General features: G+C 46.8%; 1 protein-coding gene across 1 annotated transcript; it reads right to left on the minus strand.

The window, feature by feature from the left end:
• Positions 1 to 1,658: 1,658 nt before the first annotated feature.
• On the minus strand, positions 1,659 to 17,108 carry CLEC19A (C-type lectin domain containing 19A). Its single transcript, XM_040257029.1, has 5 exons — positions 17,001 to 17,108; positions 12,796 to 12,961; positions 6,705 to 6,798; positions 3,331 to 3,463; positions 1,659 to 1,823 (listed from the first exon to the last, which is right to left on the minus strand). Exons 2-5 carry the CDS (start codon positions 12,957 to 12,959, stop codon positions 1,744 to 1,746), a joined length of 471 nt encoding a protein of 156 aa, XP_040112963.1. The 5' UTR covers positions 12,960 to 12,961; positions 17,001 to 17,108; the 3' UTR covers positions 1,659 to 1,743.
• Positions 17,109 to 17,797: the final 689 nt, after the last annotated feature.

The raw sequence follows: 17,797 nt of genomic DNA on the forward strand, positions 1-17,797 counted from the left end.
TTCTGACCAGCATGAGGTGATACCCATTGTGATTTTGGTTACATTGCTCTGATAATTAGCAGTATTGAGCATCTTTTCATGTGCCTATTGGCCATCTATATGACTTCTTTGGAGAAATATCTATTTAGGTCTTCTGCCCATTTTTTGATTGTGAACCCATGTCTTTTTTTATTCCAGATCTGGTAACACAGAGATGTATCATCCAGCTCCGCTGCTACAAGAAAGTGGGTGGAGGGGCCTCCAGCTGTCAGCTCCCACAGGGTCAGCCTCAGCTGCAGAGACCTGCCTTAATCGAAGTCACATCCTTTCCAGGGAGCCCACATCAGTGATTCCTGCCTCGGAAATCTCATGGACAGAGGAGCCTGGCAGGCTACAGCCTATGGGATTGCAAAGAGTTGGACACGACTTAGTGACTGAACCACCACCAGCACCACCACAGCAGTGACTGAGTGGAATATGGGGCTAAAGGTCTGGCCATTTCAGCTCTATGTGGCCCACTCTGATGGCCACTATTTGCCCCATGGCTTACCCCCAGGCTCAGTGGAGGTGGGCAGAATGACAGTCCCTGGTGTGAGGTAGTGTCCAACTGTTCAGACTTCCATGGAGTGAACTGGGAGTGGTAGGTGGGGAAGGGACACACTAGCAGGAGCAAAGTATCAGGTAGCGATGGACACAGAAGAGTACTTATAAGCATCACTAGATTGTGGCTATTGCTAAAAGATTGATTTTCTACAGAAAGTAAACAGCTAGGACAAGTATCAGGCACTTGGTCAGGAATGAAAGTCAACAGCCCCTCTGGCTGCAGACAAAGAAGTTCTCATCTCTTGTGGCAGGAGGCAGATGAAGCCTGAGGCTCAAAGTGCCAGAACTTCAAAGGCGGGGGCTTCCCTGGCGGCTCAGCTGGTAAAGGCTCAGCCTGCAATGCAGGAGACCCCGGGTTGATTCCTGGGTTGGGAAGATCCTGAGCTCCCAACCAAGGGAGCATGTTATGCTACAGTCAACAGCTACCAGCTGTTGTGCTACAGCTGGTTGGGACCTTGACAGTGGGGATGGGGTCATCTGGGTGCTCTCCTCAATGATGTTTCCACTTTTGGGGCTATTGTGAGTAGTGTGTGTATTACTGTGAGTAATACTATGGCCATTCATATTTGAAAACCTGTTTTCAATTTTGTTGAGTACATGCTGAGAACTGGCATTGCTGGGCCCATGTGGTAATTCTGTGTTTAATTTTTTAAGGAAATGCTGAACTGTTTTCCAGAATGGTTTCTCCATTTCACATTCCCAGCAGCAATGTATGAGTCTGGTGACATTTTCATTTTCTTTGGGGAACCACCTTCCTGTTTGGGCTCATGTGGATTAGACAATATTGACCCCTCTGCGTCAGCCATGTGCGTCCAAGCAGAGTCTAGCCAACCAGCATGTGCCAAAGAGACTGCTTCAAGAATGGGCGTGTGCCCCAAGTCAGGGCAGTGAGATTCAACTCTGAATCTAGAACAACCCCTGGCTTTTATTACTTGTACCAATAAATCGACCATCCTTCATGTATCAGGCCAGTCTGAGTTGGGTTTCCTGTCACTCGTGACCAACTGATTACACTGTATCTTAAGATTTGCTTGTAGAAAATCTCTGTCTGAGATATTTGTCTCCACTGTGTGTTGGACATTTATTGAGCGTCGACTTTACATCAGGTACAGCTACAAGTTGATGCTGGAGTTGGGCTCGCGCCGTGAGGGTGAGAATGGATCAGTGAAAAGTTAGAGCTGCGATCTTGCAGACAAAAGGGAACTTCCGGCTGCAGGTGTTATCATTCCATGACCTCAGAGCTGTGGGGTGTGGAGGGGGGGAAGGGGAGATTGTGTGAAGGTACACCTACCACAGTAAAAGTATCCCCACCATCCCACCAAAGTAAAAGTCCTCTCCCATAGGCCTGGTGTCTACAATGGCATCCCTTTTTTGCTGATGCTTGATGGGGCTGCTGTCCAGCCTTACTCTCTCCTAAGGCTAGTGTTGACTTGCTATTGTGGAGAGGCAAGACAAGCCTCACTCAGAGGCTTGACCCAGGTCTGACTCCCAGGCTCCCAGACAGCTCCCAGAATAGCAATTGGCTGTTCCATGCCTCCCTCCCTAATCAAAAGAAGAAAAAGGAGCATTTCAGTGTTTGGATCTGGAGTAGATATCGAAACCCAGCTCCATAAGTTGCTTGCTGTGAAAGCTCAAACAAATCACTTAACTTCTCTGAGCCTCAGTTTCTTCATCTGTAAAGTGGAAATATTAATAATTTTTATTTCTTAAGATTGGTATGAGCGTGACGATGTTCATGATGATGGTGATGACTGCTGATAGTACATGCAAACCACTGTAGTCACTTTATGTCCCTTATCTTCTTTTTCCTTCCCATCAACCCTGTGAGTTAATGGCACCCCACTCCAGTACTCCTGCCTGGAAAATCCCATGGCCGGAGGACCCTGGTAGGCTGCAGTCCATGGGGTCGCTAAGAGTCGGACACGGCTGAGCGACTTCACTTTCACTTTTCACTTTCATGCACTGGAGAAGGAAATGGCAACCCACTCCAGTATTCTTGCCTGGAGAATCCCAGGGACAGAGGAGCCTGGTGGGCTGACATCTATGGGGTCGCTCAGAGTCGGATACGACTGAAGCGACTTAGCAGCAGCAGCAGCAGCCCCATTTTATGGATGAAGAATCTGAGGCACCAAGAAGTTGGCTACCCAATTTATAAGCGGTGGAGCTGGAATTCAGACAAGGACATTCAACTCCAGAGTCCATGCTCTTGCCACTAGGCATATCAGCTGTATTTCCTTCAGTGCTCAGAAGAGCCCTGTGGGTAGGACCGATGATTAAATCCATTTTATAGACAAGGAAAGCGAATCTCAGAGAGAATAAGCTATCGCCTCAAGGACACAGAGTTAGAATGCAACATGGCCAGGACTTCCGCCCGACTGGGCCCGCTTTTCACTACTGCGCCTGCGCACTCTTCCTGGCTTCCGTTTGTTCTAATGTCCACGAGCGCGAGCCACATTTAGTGTATTGGTGAGCTGCCATAAAAGCACCATCCTTTGATCTCTATGCAAGTTTCTTGCTTTCTTTTCATGCTTCTGTCTCTAATGTCTTTTCATCCAAATCACAGTTTGCATGTCAACAACACACCATTAATTATTATTTAAAATGCATCCACCACAGAGAATGGCCACGTCTGTAACACCCGGAAGGGACCTCTCGCCACTCTCCAAGGTGTTGAATAACTCACAGTGCCTCGACCATCCCTGGTACCTCCCAGCACCCCTGCAAGAGCCCTATCTCAGGGGCACCCACCGCTGGTGGGCCGGTACCATATCTGCACGCAGTCCTCCTCTTCTGGGTCGGCATGGACACCGTCGTCTGGCTGGCTCCCATCCCAGTAGCTGTAGTCATAGGGTGAGCCGTCTGTCCATTCAAACTTCCCTTCCTGGGGGGTCGCATCCAGGGGCAAGGAAGCAAGCCAAGGAGAGAAAGATCAGGCATTCAGGCCATCTCCAGCTTGGAGTAACATCCAATGCCTTCATATCTAACAGTGCAGAAGCCCTCACTTTTATCTGATACACTATTATTACCACCATAACTGGTAATGGTGAAACCCTGTGGGCACAAAAGCCCCTCCATGTCCCCTGCCTCTTGCTTGTAGAAAAGCTGTAGTCTCCCAGGCCTCTCGTGAGTCACAGAAGAGCAGGTTCAAGCAGTTAATGATTAGGACACTGGAATCACAGAATCTTTAGTTCCTCCCTGAAGATATAGATGACAGTGTCCAATGCACACACCTGAGTTGTTTTGCAACTACTGTAATTGGCACAAGAGGGGAAAAGCTGACTGCATGAGGACCAGACCGCAACTCTGACAAGCTTCTCCATCTTGTGCAGTACTGGATCCATGGCTAGCACAGTACCCAGAACTGGCTTCAAGGAAATAAGGACAAACTGATCCTGCAGTTGAAGAATCAAGATGATGCTGGTCTGACCACTGTGTGACAAGTTTCATGATGACTGTGGGAGCTGACTGTGCTGTTCTGCATGCAGCCCCCTGCCTGTGCACTCCAGAAACCCCCCTTTAAAACCTTTGCCTCCTAACTAGCAACTGGGAGACAGTTTGGGGGACCCATCCGCCATCTCCCTAGGTTTTCAAAATACAGCATCTTTCTTATCCCACCAGCCCTGTCTCTCAAACACTGTCTTTTGAGCAATGAGCAGCCAAGCCTGAGTATGGTTCCAGCTCTGGCTGGTAATATTACTAGCTGTTGTTTGTTGAGGGCTTATTATATATCATGCCAGGTGGGCATTTTGTCCTCACCATCCTGCAAAGCAGAAATTGTCATCTCCATTTTATAGATGAAAAAACTGGAACTTAGATTAGTCTACCCAAATTCACATAGTTAATAAAGCATTAGTGCCAGGATTTAAGCCCAGGTCTGTCTGACTCCAGTACTCAAGACCCTAACTATTACATTAAAAAATTTTTTTTCTACCAGTGAGTGGAAATCATCCTTCATCTTTTTCCTATCTGTCCAAATAGTGTGTATTTTTCTTGCCTGCTGTGGAACCACTCTGACCAATTACAAGAAAAGTACTGTTGGGAATCTGATTGGTGTTGCAATAAATGTGCCAATTAACTGTGGAAAGAATGACTTCTTTGCAATGCCCTGGAACAAAAGTCATTTCTCCATTTATTCAAGTTTTTAGAAGGGTCTCTACCAAAACATCAATGATTATGGAAGCCACGTTGTATAATGGAAATTGCATGCACCTTCTGGGAGAGAGACTAGAGCCTGGGATTCCAGCTCATCTCACTTCCTAGCTCCACAATCTAGACAACTTACTTAACTTCTCTGAGCCTCAGTTTCCACACTTGTAAAATGGACTGAATATCTCCCTCAGAGAATTATTGTGAGAACTGAATGAGGTTAAAAGCACTAAAAGACTTAACTAGTGCCTTGCATGTGGTGCCTAGGACTGAAAAGAAAAATATAAAAGCAAGTCCTTTTACTGTAACATTTGTTATTCTTATTCAAGTCTTGTAATACAAGTTCCTTAACTCTAAGTGTATTCATAAGCCAATTTTAAAATTACTATTATAATGGGACATTTTGGTTCTTTTTTTAAGTTACAACTTCTATACAAGTTCTTGCCCGGTGAATTCTACTGATTGTTAAACTCTCCTTACAGAGCCTGGCCACTATTGTTACTTCTGCTTCACTGATAGCGAGTTCAACCACCCTAAATGAGCTCTTGTGTCAAGAGAGCTTGTGCGAAGCACAGGCTAAATCCTTTACATATATTGGTCCATTTACTTTGTACAACCAGGCACTGTTATTATCACTCCATTTCATAGCTGAGAAAACTGAAGCCCAGAGATGTAAAACAAAAAAAAATTGTCTCAAAGTCACCTGTGTGTGTGTCCTAAGCTGCATCAGTCATGTCTGACTCTTTGTGACGCTATGGACTGTAACTCGCCAGGCTCCTCTGTCCATGGGATTCTCCAGGCAATAATACTGGAGTGAGTGGCCATGCCCTCCTCCAGGGGATCTTCCCAATCCAGGGATTGAGCCCGTGTCCCTTACCTCTCCTGCACTGGCAGGTGGGTTCTTTACCACTAGCGCCACCTGGGAAGGCCTCAGAGTCAGCTACCATAAACTAAATGGTAAAACAGGTGCTGGAAATGGAATCCTATTCCCTGCGGAGCTCTGAGGCAGGGTTGGACGTGTACATATAGGAGAGAGGCTCAGGATGCAGCTTGCCCGGGGTAAGTCAGCAGACAAAATCTCCAGGTGGAGTCTGCTGTGATATTGCCAGGTATGCGATCTGGCCCAAGCCAGCCCTCTTTGGCCTTGTTCTCCCATCATTCCACCTACTCCTGCCCCATTGCCTCCCAGACACACTGGTCTTCAGTGTCCTTGAGTGTGCTGTGACTCTCCCACCTCAAGACCTTTGCCCATGCTGTGCTGCCTGGAATGCTCTTCCTCTGACTGACTCCTATTTGTCCACTGGACATTAGCTTAAATGTTTCTTACTCAGGGAGGCTGCAGCAGCTGTAGACGTGCCCTGCTCAGAGCTCCTTCAGGAGGACCTGTTGGGGGAGCATGGCTGAGTGACAGCTCCTTGGACCCAGCACTGCATTCACAGGGAGAACACGCTTCCTTCCTGATCACAAGTATTAGTGCTGGCCCACTCCTGCCCAAGTGGGAGTCCTGGAACGGGCATCCTCTGCCAGGGGACATCCCATTGGCTTAGCCAAGACTTTCCAGAATGTTCTGCAATCTGAGGCTCTCCCCATCCCACCCTCCCCCATCTCCTTTCTCAAGGCTCATCATGGGCTGAAGGTCTTCCCTCCTGCCACATACCTGTCTTCTTTTTCTCCTTTGAAGACATTTTCCCTCAAAAGCCTCTTACCCATCTAATCAAGTTTTTGTGTCTGTTTTTTTGAGAATCCAAACCTAAACAGAGCCCATCGCTGCCCATCTGATATGTTTCCATCCTCCTCTCTTTCACAACGTTTATCGTATTCTAACTGGGGTGACTTGGTGTCTGATTTCTCTGTATGCAGGGCATGTGGCAGGGACCTGGCACATTTCATATAGGTTCCACGTGAAAAGCTGGTTAAATCAAAGTGGAATCTTGGCTGGAGCTTCCAATAGGGCCTGATGGCCAGCACTTCCTCACCTGCCTGTGATCGTGAAGCCCCGTCCAGATGTCAGCTGGGATCCCAGGAACACAGCTGTTCACAAGGTCATACACAAAGACATTCTCCTCCCAGCTGCAAAGGTAAGAAACCCAGGTACATGTTACTCATTGTCTTTTGGTGCAGGATTGAGTTGCAAATCAACAGCAGCATTTGTTAACCCTCTTGCTGCTGCTGCTGCTAAGTCGCTTCAGTCGTGTCCGACTCTGTGCAACCCCAGAGACGGCAGCCCACCAGGCTCCCCCATCCCTGGGATTCTACAGGCAAGAACACTGGAGTGGGTTGCCATTTTCTTCTCCAGCTCATGAAAGTGAAAAGTGAAAGTGAAGTCGTTCAGTTATGTCCGACTCCTTGTGACCCCATGGATTGCAGCCTACCAGGCTCCTCCGTCCATGGGATTTTCCAGGCAAGAGTACTGGAGTGGGGTGCCATTGCCTTCTCCAGTTAACCCTCCTGGATCAAAGTAAACAGAGGATGTGATGCAATCCGGCTTTCTCTTTTTTCTTTTGTAACTAGGGCACCCACATGGGCTGTCCTATCAGGGGCATTTCTGCATTTTTTCCATGCCAGTACAAAGCAGGACTCAGCACTGTTATTCATCCTATAAATTTAAGTCTATCTCAAAAACACTAGCAAATAAGGTGGATTATATTGAAGAGACAAAAAGAAGGCATTGACATTGTATTGCACATACCAAATAACAAAAATCTCCACTGGATGTTTATGCTCTTTCTCAAAAGCACCCCCTGCCGCTACAGTGCCTCTTACATAGCCTCCTCTCTCCTAATTTTTTTTCTCACAGAACGTCTTCAAAATCTTTGGGTTTGCTGGAAAATTCAGCTAGAGGCTTGAACTTGCATAGTTGACTCAGCAAAACCAAATCCTGCAATTAACTATCCACCCTCTTCAACAGGTGTCTTAGGCCATTCAGGGTGCTACAACAAAATACCACAGTCTGGGTGGTTTATGAACTATAGGAATTTATTTCTCGCAGTTCTGGAGGCTGGGAAATGCAAGACCAGGGTGCCAGCGTGGCCAGGTGAGTGCAGCTCTGGGTGCATACTTCTTGCTGTGCCCCCTCATGGCAGCAGGGGAGCTCTGTGGAGCTTCTTTTATAAAGGCACTAATCCTATTCATGAGGGCATCACCCTCAGAGCTTAAGCATCTCCCAAAGGCCCCACTTCCTAACACCATCACATGGGGCATTAGAATTTCAACATATGAATCTTGTGGGGACCAAAACATTTAAAACACAGCAGAAAGCATCGGTGCAATTCTCACCTCCTATTTCAAAGAGTTTATAAAGTAATTTACCTAACAAAAGAAACTGGTGGAGGACCCTGGAAGTAGTCTGCTGCCTAAAAGAACACTTAATCCATAACTCTTTTCAAAACAGGATTATGCTGAGGTAACCTTTACGTTGCCACAGATTACATCTGCTCCTGATGGCTCCTTCTAAGTGGCCACTCGCTATAGGCTGCCACCTTGTCTAGAACACCTGCCCATCAATTTCATTTTGCTTAAGGTGTTGGTAGCAAGTCCAAGCACACATAACGCTGTGCTGTGCTGTGTGTGCTTAGTCATGTCTGACTCTTGCAACCCCATGGACTGTAGCCTGCCAGGCTCCGCTGTCCATGGGATTCTCCAGGCAAGAATACTGGACTGGGTTGCCATGTCCTTCTCCAGGGGATCGTCCTGACCCAGGGATCGAACCCAGGTCTCCCGCATTGTGGGTAGACGCTCTACCTTCTGAGCCACCAGGGTAGCCCATGATTACAATTAATAAAAATAATTAACAACTCTCACTATGAAGCATTGTGTTACCTGAGTGCTTGTGTAAGAACTTCAGATCCATTATCTCCTCTAAAATCCTCAGTCTTAAAAGCTCAGTGTAACTATTGATGTTTCCCAGCTAAGGATTCTGACTCAGAGAATTTATGTGACTTGGGTAAGATCACCAGGTAGGAAGTGGTGGAGCAGGGACTAGCCTGTGGCTGCCTAACTCTAAAGCCCTCTTAATTTCTTCCTTTATAACATCTGCTGTTCCCATCCCCTAAGCTTCCCAAACCTTCAAGATCCTGATTCAGGACTAGTTCTTCCAGGAAACATTCTGTGAGCACCCTCTATATAATCCTTGAACACCTGTAGCAGAAAGTTTCCATGCTCCCCAGGGTGGGCTGGTTGGCTTAGTTTTCTGCTTCTCAAGGTTGTGTGTGCCTGCTAAGTCACTTCAGTCCTGTCTGACTCTTTGTGACATTGTGGACTATAGCCTGCCAGGCTCTTCAGTCCATAGGATTCTCCAGGCAAGAATACTGGAGTGGGTTGCCATGACTTCCTCCAGGGGATCTTCCCAAAGCAGGGATCGAACCTGTGCCTCTTATGTCTCCTGCATTGGCAGGCAGGTTCTTTACCACTAGTGCCACCTGGGAAGCCATTTCTCAAGGTCTCTTCTCTACAAGTGGGCTGCAAGGACCACATGGACCAATCTCACACCTTATTTCTATATGGCATCTTATCTCACACCACCACCAGTCTCTGCTCAGTGTTGATGTTCCAAGACCATGTGTTTTGTCTAACATTAGAGTGGTATGATTTGGAGGGGAGGACAAAGTATTCTTCAGTCCAATGTGTGCTTGCTGTTGGTCCTATCCAGCGAAGCACTGGCATTCCCATGTGCCCCTCTCATGCACAATTCATAGTGTCCTGGATTAACTGCTGAACATGCGTGGTAAGTGGTCATCTAGGGGAGTGGCTGCCCTGCCATTAAAATGGCACTAGATCCACCTGGGCTGGATGGATGGATCCAACGCTGGGCTGGAGGAAGCACAAGCTGGAGTCAAGATTGCCAGGAGAAATGTCAATACCCTCAGATATGCAGATGACACCACCCTTATGGCAGAAGGTGAAGAAGAACTAAAGAGCCTCTTGATGAAAGTGAAAGAGGAGAGTGAAAAAGTTGGCTTAGAGCTCAACATTCAGAAAACGAAGATCACAGCATCCAGTCCCATCACTTCATGGCAAATAGATGGGGAAACAGTGGAAACAGTGGCTGACTTTATTTTGGGGGGCTCCAAAATCACCGCAGATGGTGATTGCAGCCATCAAATTAAAAGACGCTTACTCCTTGAAAGCAAAATTATGACCAACCTAGATAGCATATTCAAAAGCAGAGACATTACTTTGTCAACAAAGGTCTGTCTAGTCAAGGCTATGGTTTTTCCAGTAGTCATGTATGGATGTGAAGGTTGGACTATAAGGAAAGCTGGGCGCCCAAGAATTGATGCTTTTGAACTGTGGTGTTGGAGAAGACTCTTGAGAGTCCCTTGGACTGCAAGGAGATCCAACCAGTCCATCCTAAAGGAAATCAGTCCTGGGTGTTCACTGGAAGGACTGATGCTGAAGTTGAAACTCCAATATTTTGGTCACCTGATGCAAAGTGCTGACTCATTTGAAAAGACCCTGATGTTGGGAAAGATTGAAGGCAGGAGGAGAAGGGGACCACAGAGGGTGAGATGGTTGGATGGCATCACTGACTCAATGGACATGAGTTTGGGTAAACTCCAGGAGTTGGTGATGGACAGGAGGCCTGGCATGCCGTGGTTCATGGGGTCGCAAAGAGTCGAACACGACTGAGCGACTGAACTGAGAGCCACTTTTGTTCAATGGCACCTGCTTGGAAAACTATTTCAATATTTTATTGTGTTTTCCCCATATGTGGTCAAAATAACTGGGAGATAGAAAGGCCCGAGGTGCTACTGTAAGTAATAAGGAGCGAAAATCAAATGAACTTAATTCAATTCAATTGTCACTTGAAGCAAAGATGGAAATTATTAGGTAAGCTGAAAGGATGAGAAACTTAAACTTTAATTAGATGCTCCATGAACATAAGTTGATTGTGTGTTTAATTATGAAGGAAAAGAACAAAATTACAAAGCATGAAAAAAATGCCAGAATTAGAGAATTGGATTGTGTCTCAGAGACAAGATGTAATTAGAGATTTTATAATATTGTCTAGCTTTATGGGAACTGAACTTGGTTTATAACAGATGAATGTGTTGTGCAAATTCAACTTTTCTACATGTTTTCAGCAAAGTATCATATGCCAGAGTGGAAAACTACCTGTATAAGATAGGAGATGCTAGCATAACATTTGAGGAACATTTATATAAGAGAAAAAAAAAAGAGGGATGTCAGGAATTCAGAAGAGAGAAAGGAGGCAAGTTGAGGCAGAAAAGAACAGAATTTGAATCAGGAGCTGTTGGAAAACCCCCAAATCTACCTGGAATCCTTCCTCGTACCTATTAAACGAAGGGCTCCATGGGGCAGGCTGGGCTGTCCTTCCTGTGGACCACCAAAGGGAAATCATGGGGAATCACCTTTAAATTTCCTCTTTATTACATATATTTAATTTTCCTCTATAGGCCGGGAATTTGGGGGAATTATTTTATCCATCTTTATATGTGCCAGTCATATGCTGCACTGAGCTCTGTATCACAGGGGATTTGACTCTGAAGACTGCCTTGCTCAGGCTTCCACGTCAGCTGCCCTCCATGCAAGGGGAGGCACTGATGGAGGCTGGGAGGGAGAGAGAAGCCAGGGTGATTCGTTCTCTCTCTGCCTGGGGAGGTGCTGGCAGGGGCTGCCTGGTTTCTGCGGCTCCAGCTCCCATAGGACTGAACTGCCCTCCAGTTAGGGGTAGAGCTGGCTTCCTGCTGGTGTGAATCTCTAGAAAAACTACTGTGTCTTTAAATACTCAAGAGTCCATCACTTGCGAATGTATGAGACTCCATGTTAAACATTTGTAGCGGTTCCTGTTTTCCTGGTCAGATGTTGATTGCCTCACTATATTCTTCAGCAGCACCAAGGATACAGTGGATACACTGGTAGATGAATCAATGTGAGGATTCAAGAGTTTTTTTTTTTTTTTAACTAAGATTGAGGACCCCTTCCCCGTTTGTAACCAAACTTGGCAACTCTGAAGCATAAACAACCAACCAGGGTTCTAACTTCAAGGCTCGGAGATTCTTGGAAAATCAGGCAAGACTGTAAATTTGTAGCTTAGTGGCAATGGAACGCATCACATCTGGCTTCAAAGAACCCACAAATCAGCAAGGAAGTCATATGTGAAAAGAAGTCACTAAAGTGATGAAGAAAGTGCTCTGGGGGAGGTGGATGTGTGCAGTCAGTTGCTACCAAGTCTGGGGTGACTTCAGTGCAGAGATGGCAGAGCTGAGTCTGGAAGGTTAAGGAAGAGTCTACCTGGAGAAGACAGGGACGGGAGTTCCCAGTGGGGGGAATAGAATGTGCAGATATGCAGGAGTAAATGGACTAGACCACACTGGAGAATGTCGATGGTCAGTGTGGCTGGGGCTTGGGAGGCATGGAGGAATGTTGAAGGAGGCTTGGTGGGTGGGCTATGGAACCCAGCTGCTCAGGTTCAAATCTTGGCTCCACCATAGCAAGATGCCTCCTTGGAGCCTTAGGTTCCTACCTGGGACATGAGGGTACTGGCCTAATATGGTTTGCAGGAACTTGATGCTTAGCATGCCTGCTAAGTCACTTCAGTTGCGTCTGACTCTCTGCAACCCCATGGCCTGTAGCCTGCCAGGCTCCTCTGTCCATGGGATTCTCCAGGCAAGAATGCTGGAGTCTGGTGCCAGGGGATCTTCTCAGCCCAGGGATCGAACCTGCGTCTCTTGTGTCTCCTGCTTTGGCAGGCAGATGCTTTACCACTAGTGCCACCTGGAAAGCCCAACTCTTAGGAAATAAATGTCAGTTATTACGCTTTATGTTATGCTATTTACATGTATATTATATGGATTGTTTCATTGGTTCAACCCCCCTGTGATACTGGAAAAGGCATGGCATAAGTTTGGCACTTATAAAAACGGACCTTCCAGCCTGCTGTTTGCAACCCTTGCTAAATGCTTTGTCCTCTACTGCCAAGGCCAGTTTCAATGACAATAACAGCTGAAATTACCAAAGAGAAATACCAATGGAAGACACCATTCTCTACATCCCTTTCCAAGGGGGTGCTTGACGGGGCTACAAAGGACAGAGGAGTCCACTCACCTGTGGATGGAGGCCAGTTTGGCAGACTTCCTGCCAATGGAGAACTCTGAGCAGTAGAAGTCAGCCTCAGCCCAGGTCTTATTGAGAGGGAAAAATCTGTAGCAGTGGCCTTTGAACTCCATCCAGAACAGTGGGCACAGGGAAGCCTGGGGCAGCTCTGGCATGGCTGGGGACAGAGAGAAAACAGACTGGGAAGAAGGCTGGCCATGTGAACACTGATGCTATGGCTTATGACATCTTTTAAAGTATAAAAGTAAAAAGTGATCCCAGTATGATTAACACATGCCTAAAATTTACAAAATAGTAAAGGTAATATGTATTCATTATAGAATCCTTGGAAAACGTTACTGCCTTGGAGTGTTTTTCTTCTTGTCATGTTGAAGGCAGTGATTTTTCAAAATGCAATTGTGATTATATTGTCCATAAACCCCTATCGGTATTCTGATTTCTAAAAATTAGAGTATAAGCATTTCCCCTCATATCATTATAAATTTTTGTAAAGATTGTTTCAAACAGCTCTTGAATACTCCCCTGAGTGTCCACCCCCCCCCCCAAGTTTATTTAATCATTCCCTATTTTGGCCTAATTAGATTGTTTCCTCTTTTTAAAAGAAACAATTAGAAAAAGTGCTGAGATGAACAGCCTTGTCTACAAAGATTTGCAGCATTTCTGATTTTCTGGGGAGAGATTTTTAAGGCTCTGATATAATTTGCTAAATTGCCTCCTGAAAGCAATTTCTACTCCCACGGTGATGTCTGAGAATGCCCATCTCATCGTGACCTTACCAGCACTGTTACCACTTTAATGGCAATCTTTGCAAATTTTATAGGCAAAAAAATGATATCTTATTTCAATCTGCAATTCTGGACTCTCTGGCAAAAGCGGATATTTCCCTACATGTTTAATGATAAAGGACAGCCAAGACTATTTATATCTTTAGCCCATGACTACTGGGGTTCAGGATGTGTTCTTAATTCTGAAAGGGGACAGTAAAGTTCTCCAAAGTCTCAGCCCCTCTGGGGGCCTCTTAGTGTGGTTTGGAAAACCACAATTAAAGAAGACCAAGCCAGGGAGACAGGCGTGCTGAGAATCTGCCTGGAACTTGGATGTGTGGCTCATCTGTAAGAGCAGGTACCAGGCAGTGGTGAAATTGTTAGACTGGAGCCCAGAAGCCTGGGTCCCAGCCCCAGCTCTGCATCTCAATGCCATATAATGCTGGCACCTTCCTTTCCTTCTCAGCGGTCAGGCTGGCACCTCTTGTGGTACCTGGGGTGTGGATCTTTGCCTTCAAAACTACTCTGTTAGCTGGCTGGGCTCATGAATAAGGAAGTAGTGGACCCCGTTTACTGAGCATTTATGATGTGCCAAAGACTTGCTGGGGCTTCCCTGGTGGCTCAGTGGTAAAGAACCCGCCTGCCAATGTTGGAGATGCAGGTTGGATCCCTGGGTGGGGAAGATCCCCCCTGAGAAGTAAATGGCAAGCCAATCCCGTAGTCTTGCCTGGGAAATCCCAGGGACAGAGGAGCCTGGTGGGCTACAATCCGTGGGGTCACAGAGAGTCGGACAGGACTGAAGCAGATGAGTACAAGTGCAGTGAATGTACACATACAACTTCATGAATTTTCAGGGAAGGAAAGGGACAGTTGCTTTAATCAACAGAGCTGAGTTTCCCTGGTGGCTCAGACAGTAAAGAGTATGCCCGCAATTCGGGAGACCCAGGTTCAATCCCTGGGTCAGGAAGATCCCCTGGAGAAGGAAATGGCAACCCACTCCAGTATTCTTGCCTGGAAAATCCCATGGATGGAGGAGCCTGGTGGGCTATAATCCATGGGGTCGCAAAGAAGTGGACATGACTGAGCAACTCACACACACACATGTAGGCAGGCAGCTTCCAGCTGGGGGCTATCTGTTCCCGATGAAAGCCACTGGGCTTTTCTGTTTGACCAGAAGAAGCCCTCCCCTCATCCCAGGCTGCTGTACTGGTCAAGCCTGGCTTGTCCCACCCCTCCCTGCCAGTCCTGGCCAATCGTCTTTCAGAGTGCTAGTATCCAAACTGGGGTCAGCTGATCCAAAATCTGCTCTCTTCAGTTCAGTTCAGTTCAGTCGCTCAGTCGTGTCCGACTCTTTGCGACCCCATGAATCGCAGCACGCCAGGCCTCCCTGTCCATCACCAACTCCCAGAGTTCACTCAGATTCACGTCCATCGAGTCCGTGATGCCATCCAGCCATCTCATCCTCTGTCGTCCCCTTCTCCTCCTGCCCCAAATCCCTCCCAGCATCAGAGTCTTTTCCAATGAGTCAACTCTTCTCATGAGGTGGCCAAAGTACTGGAGTTTCAGCTTTAGCGTCATTCCTTCCAAAGAAATCCCAGGGCTGATCTCCTTCAGAATGGACTGGTTGGATGTCCTTGCAGTCCAAGGGACTCTCAAGAGTCTTCTCCAACACCACAGTTCAAAAGCATCAATTCTTCGGTGCTCAGCCTTCTTCACAGTCCAACTCTCACATCCATACATGACTACTGGAAAAACCATAGCCTTGACTAGACGGACCTTAGTCGGCAAAGTAATGTCTCTGCTTTTGAATATGCTATCTAGGTTGGTCATAACTTTTCTTCCAAGGAGTAAGCGTCTTTTAATTTCATGGCTGCAGTCACCATCTGCAGTGATTTTGGAGCCCCCAAAAATAAAGTCTGACACTGTTTCCACTGCTTCCCCATCCATTTCCCATGAAGTGATGGGACCGGATGCCATGATCTTCATTTTCTGAATGTTGAGCTTTAAGCCAACTTTTTTGCTCTCCTCTTTCACTTTCATCAAGAGGCTTTTTAGCTCTCTTAACCCTCCCTTATATGCAAAGGGCATTATGGACTTAGTGGGCTCAGTACCCCTGGCCCTTCCCTGCTCCTCTCTGGACCTCAGTCTCCTCTCTCAGTCAAGAGCACTGGTCTAGGAGGACATTGCCTCGATGCTGAGAGGGCTGAAGGACCGCTTGTGAGGCTGGGTGTTGCTGAGCTCCCTGTGGGGACTTTGCCAGTGGCTTCCTCACAGAAAGAGGCAGCTGAATCACTCCCAAGGGTCTCCTTTTGGAGCATTTCCCCCTTTACATGAATGAGAAGCAGCAGGTCATTTCCTTCTGCTATTCACCCATCACTTATAACCAAGGACACACATTGGTGAGCACTTGGCCATGTCTGTGCAGGAGTTGGCTGGAACAACTGGCCCAAGACGATATTTGCTGATGCTAAACGACTTTCCCCACTCTCACCCATCCTACAATTACTTTACATCCTAAGTATTCATACTAGAGATGGAAGTAAAGGATATAACCATCCCAGTTTGCCCAGGACTGTCCCAGGTCTAAATCTGAAAGTGGCACATCCCAGCCCCCAACCCCCGACCCTTATTTGATCTTCTGGAGCAGTGGTTCTCAACCAGGGGTGATTTCGATTCCCAGGGGACAGGAAGCAATGCCTAGAGACATTCTTGGTGGTGGGCCTATTGGCATCCAATGGGTAGAGGCCAGAAATGCTGCTAAACATTCTACAATGCCCAGGACAGCCCCCACAACAAAGCATTTTCTCACACGAAATGTCAGTAGGGGGACTTACTGGTGGTCCCCCTAAGGGGCTAAGACTCCACACTCCCAATACAGGGAGACTGGGTTCAATCCCCACATGCCGCAACTAAATATCCTGCATTACGCAAGCAAGAGCAAAGACCTTGCATGCTGCAACTAAGAGCTGGGGCAGTCAAATAAGTAAACAAACATTATAAAAACCCCAAACCAATAACAAAATGTCAACAGAATTCCTGCCCTAGATGGAAAACCGAATTCCAAAATGTAAAATAACCTCACGGAGCCACAACACAAAACATCACAGCAAATGTCCACACTCCTCAGCCCATCTGTAGTTTCTCCAACAAAAACGCACAAGAAAACTGATTAGAAGTAGAGTTTGGGTTCTTTCTCTAATTTTACAGTTAAAATGTAAAACTGTCACAAACCCGTGGCTTAAAAGCCCCGAGGCTAGAACACTGTGGTTAAATTTAACCGTACAGACTTCACGGAAGGATGGGGCAGAGGACAAGCCTTGCTTTTCATCCCGAGTCTGAAAGAGGTGACAAACTCTTTGTCATCTCTCCCACGGCGGGAGGATTCCCTGCTCTCATCCGGTGTAATCTTCCCCCGAAGGTGGAACTTTTTACCTTCTCTCTGCTCTATGAGGGGATCCCGCTGTCAATGTTCTGCTTCAAATGGCTCAGCCGTCATCCCCCCTGCTCCAGGTGGATGTAAAACCCTAGCCTCCGTATTAGGGAGGCTGACTCCGCGCCCAGAGCGCTGCTGCGCATGTGCCCACTGCTTTGGTTTCTTTTTTTCCTTTCCTGCCCTTGGGCGCTCCAAACACTTTTCCTGGAAGCCCAGCTTACTTTTCAGTGGATGTTTGTAAAGTTTATCCGCATTTCTAGATGTCTATAGTGGAGCCATTTTCTGCTCTCCAATTTACCATAAGGTCTGATCTGGAAGTTACCACCCTCGTTGTCATCTCTTTTCTTTTCCTTCATTAAAAAACAACAACAACAACAACAACAACAAAAAACCCCACAACTTTTAATTTTGGAATAAATTTAGCTTTACAGATAAGTTGCAAAAATGGTATACAGAGTCCTTGAATATACTTCATTCAGTTTCTCCTAATGTTACCATCTTAACATTTCCATGGTACATTTGTCACAACTGAGAAATCAGTATAGGTACATACTCTTCGGGGCTTCCCAGGTGGTGCTAGTGGTAAAGAACCTGGCTCCCAATGCAGGAGACATAAGAGACTAGGGTTCGATCCCTGGGTGGAGCGAATCCCCTGGAGGAGGGCACTGGCAACCCGCTCCAGTATTCTTGTCCGGAGAATTCCATGGACAGAGGAACCTGGCGGGCTACAGTCCATGGGGTGACAAAGAGTCAGATGCGACTGAAGCAACTTAGCACGCATGCACTCTTCACTAAA

Source organism: Oryx dammah, unplaced genomic scaffold (assembly GCF_014754425.2).
Source record: "Oryx dammah isolate SB20612 unplaced genomic scaffold, SCBI_Odam_1.1 HiC_scaffold_2, whole genome shotgun sequence".
Taxonomy (NCBI): Eukaryota; Metazoa; Chordata; class Mammalia; order Artiodactyla; family Bovidae; genus Oryx; species Oryx dammah.

What these genes read in the sequence shown, in the direction of transcription:
- CLEC19A (XM_040257029.1), bottom strand. Translation starts at nt 12,959, where the DNA reads ATGCCAGAGCTGCCCCAGGCTTCCCTGTGCCCACTGTTCTGGATGGAG. An exon ending in AAACTGGCCTCCATCCACAG is followed by an intron (nt 6,799 to 12,795) that starts GTGAGTGGACTC and finishes TTACCTTTGCAG; the next exon opens with CTGGGAGGAGAATGTCTTTG. An exon ending in GGCTTCACGATCACAGGCAG is followed by an intron (nt 3,464 to 6,704) that starts GTGAGGAAGTGC and finishes GCGACCCCCCAG; the next exon opens with GAAGGGAAGTTTGAATGGAC.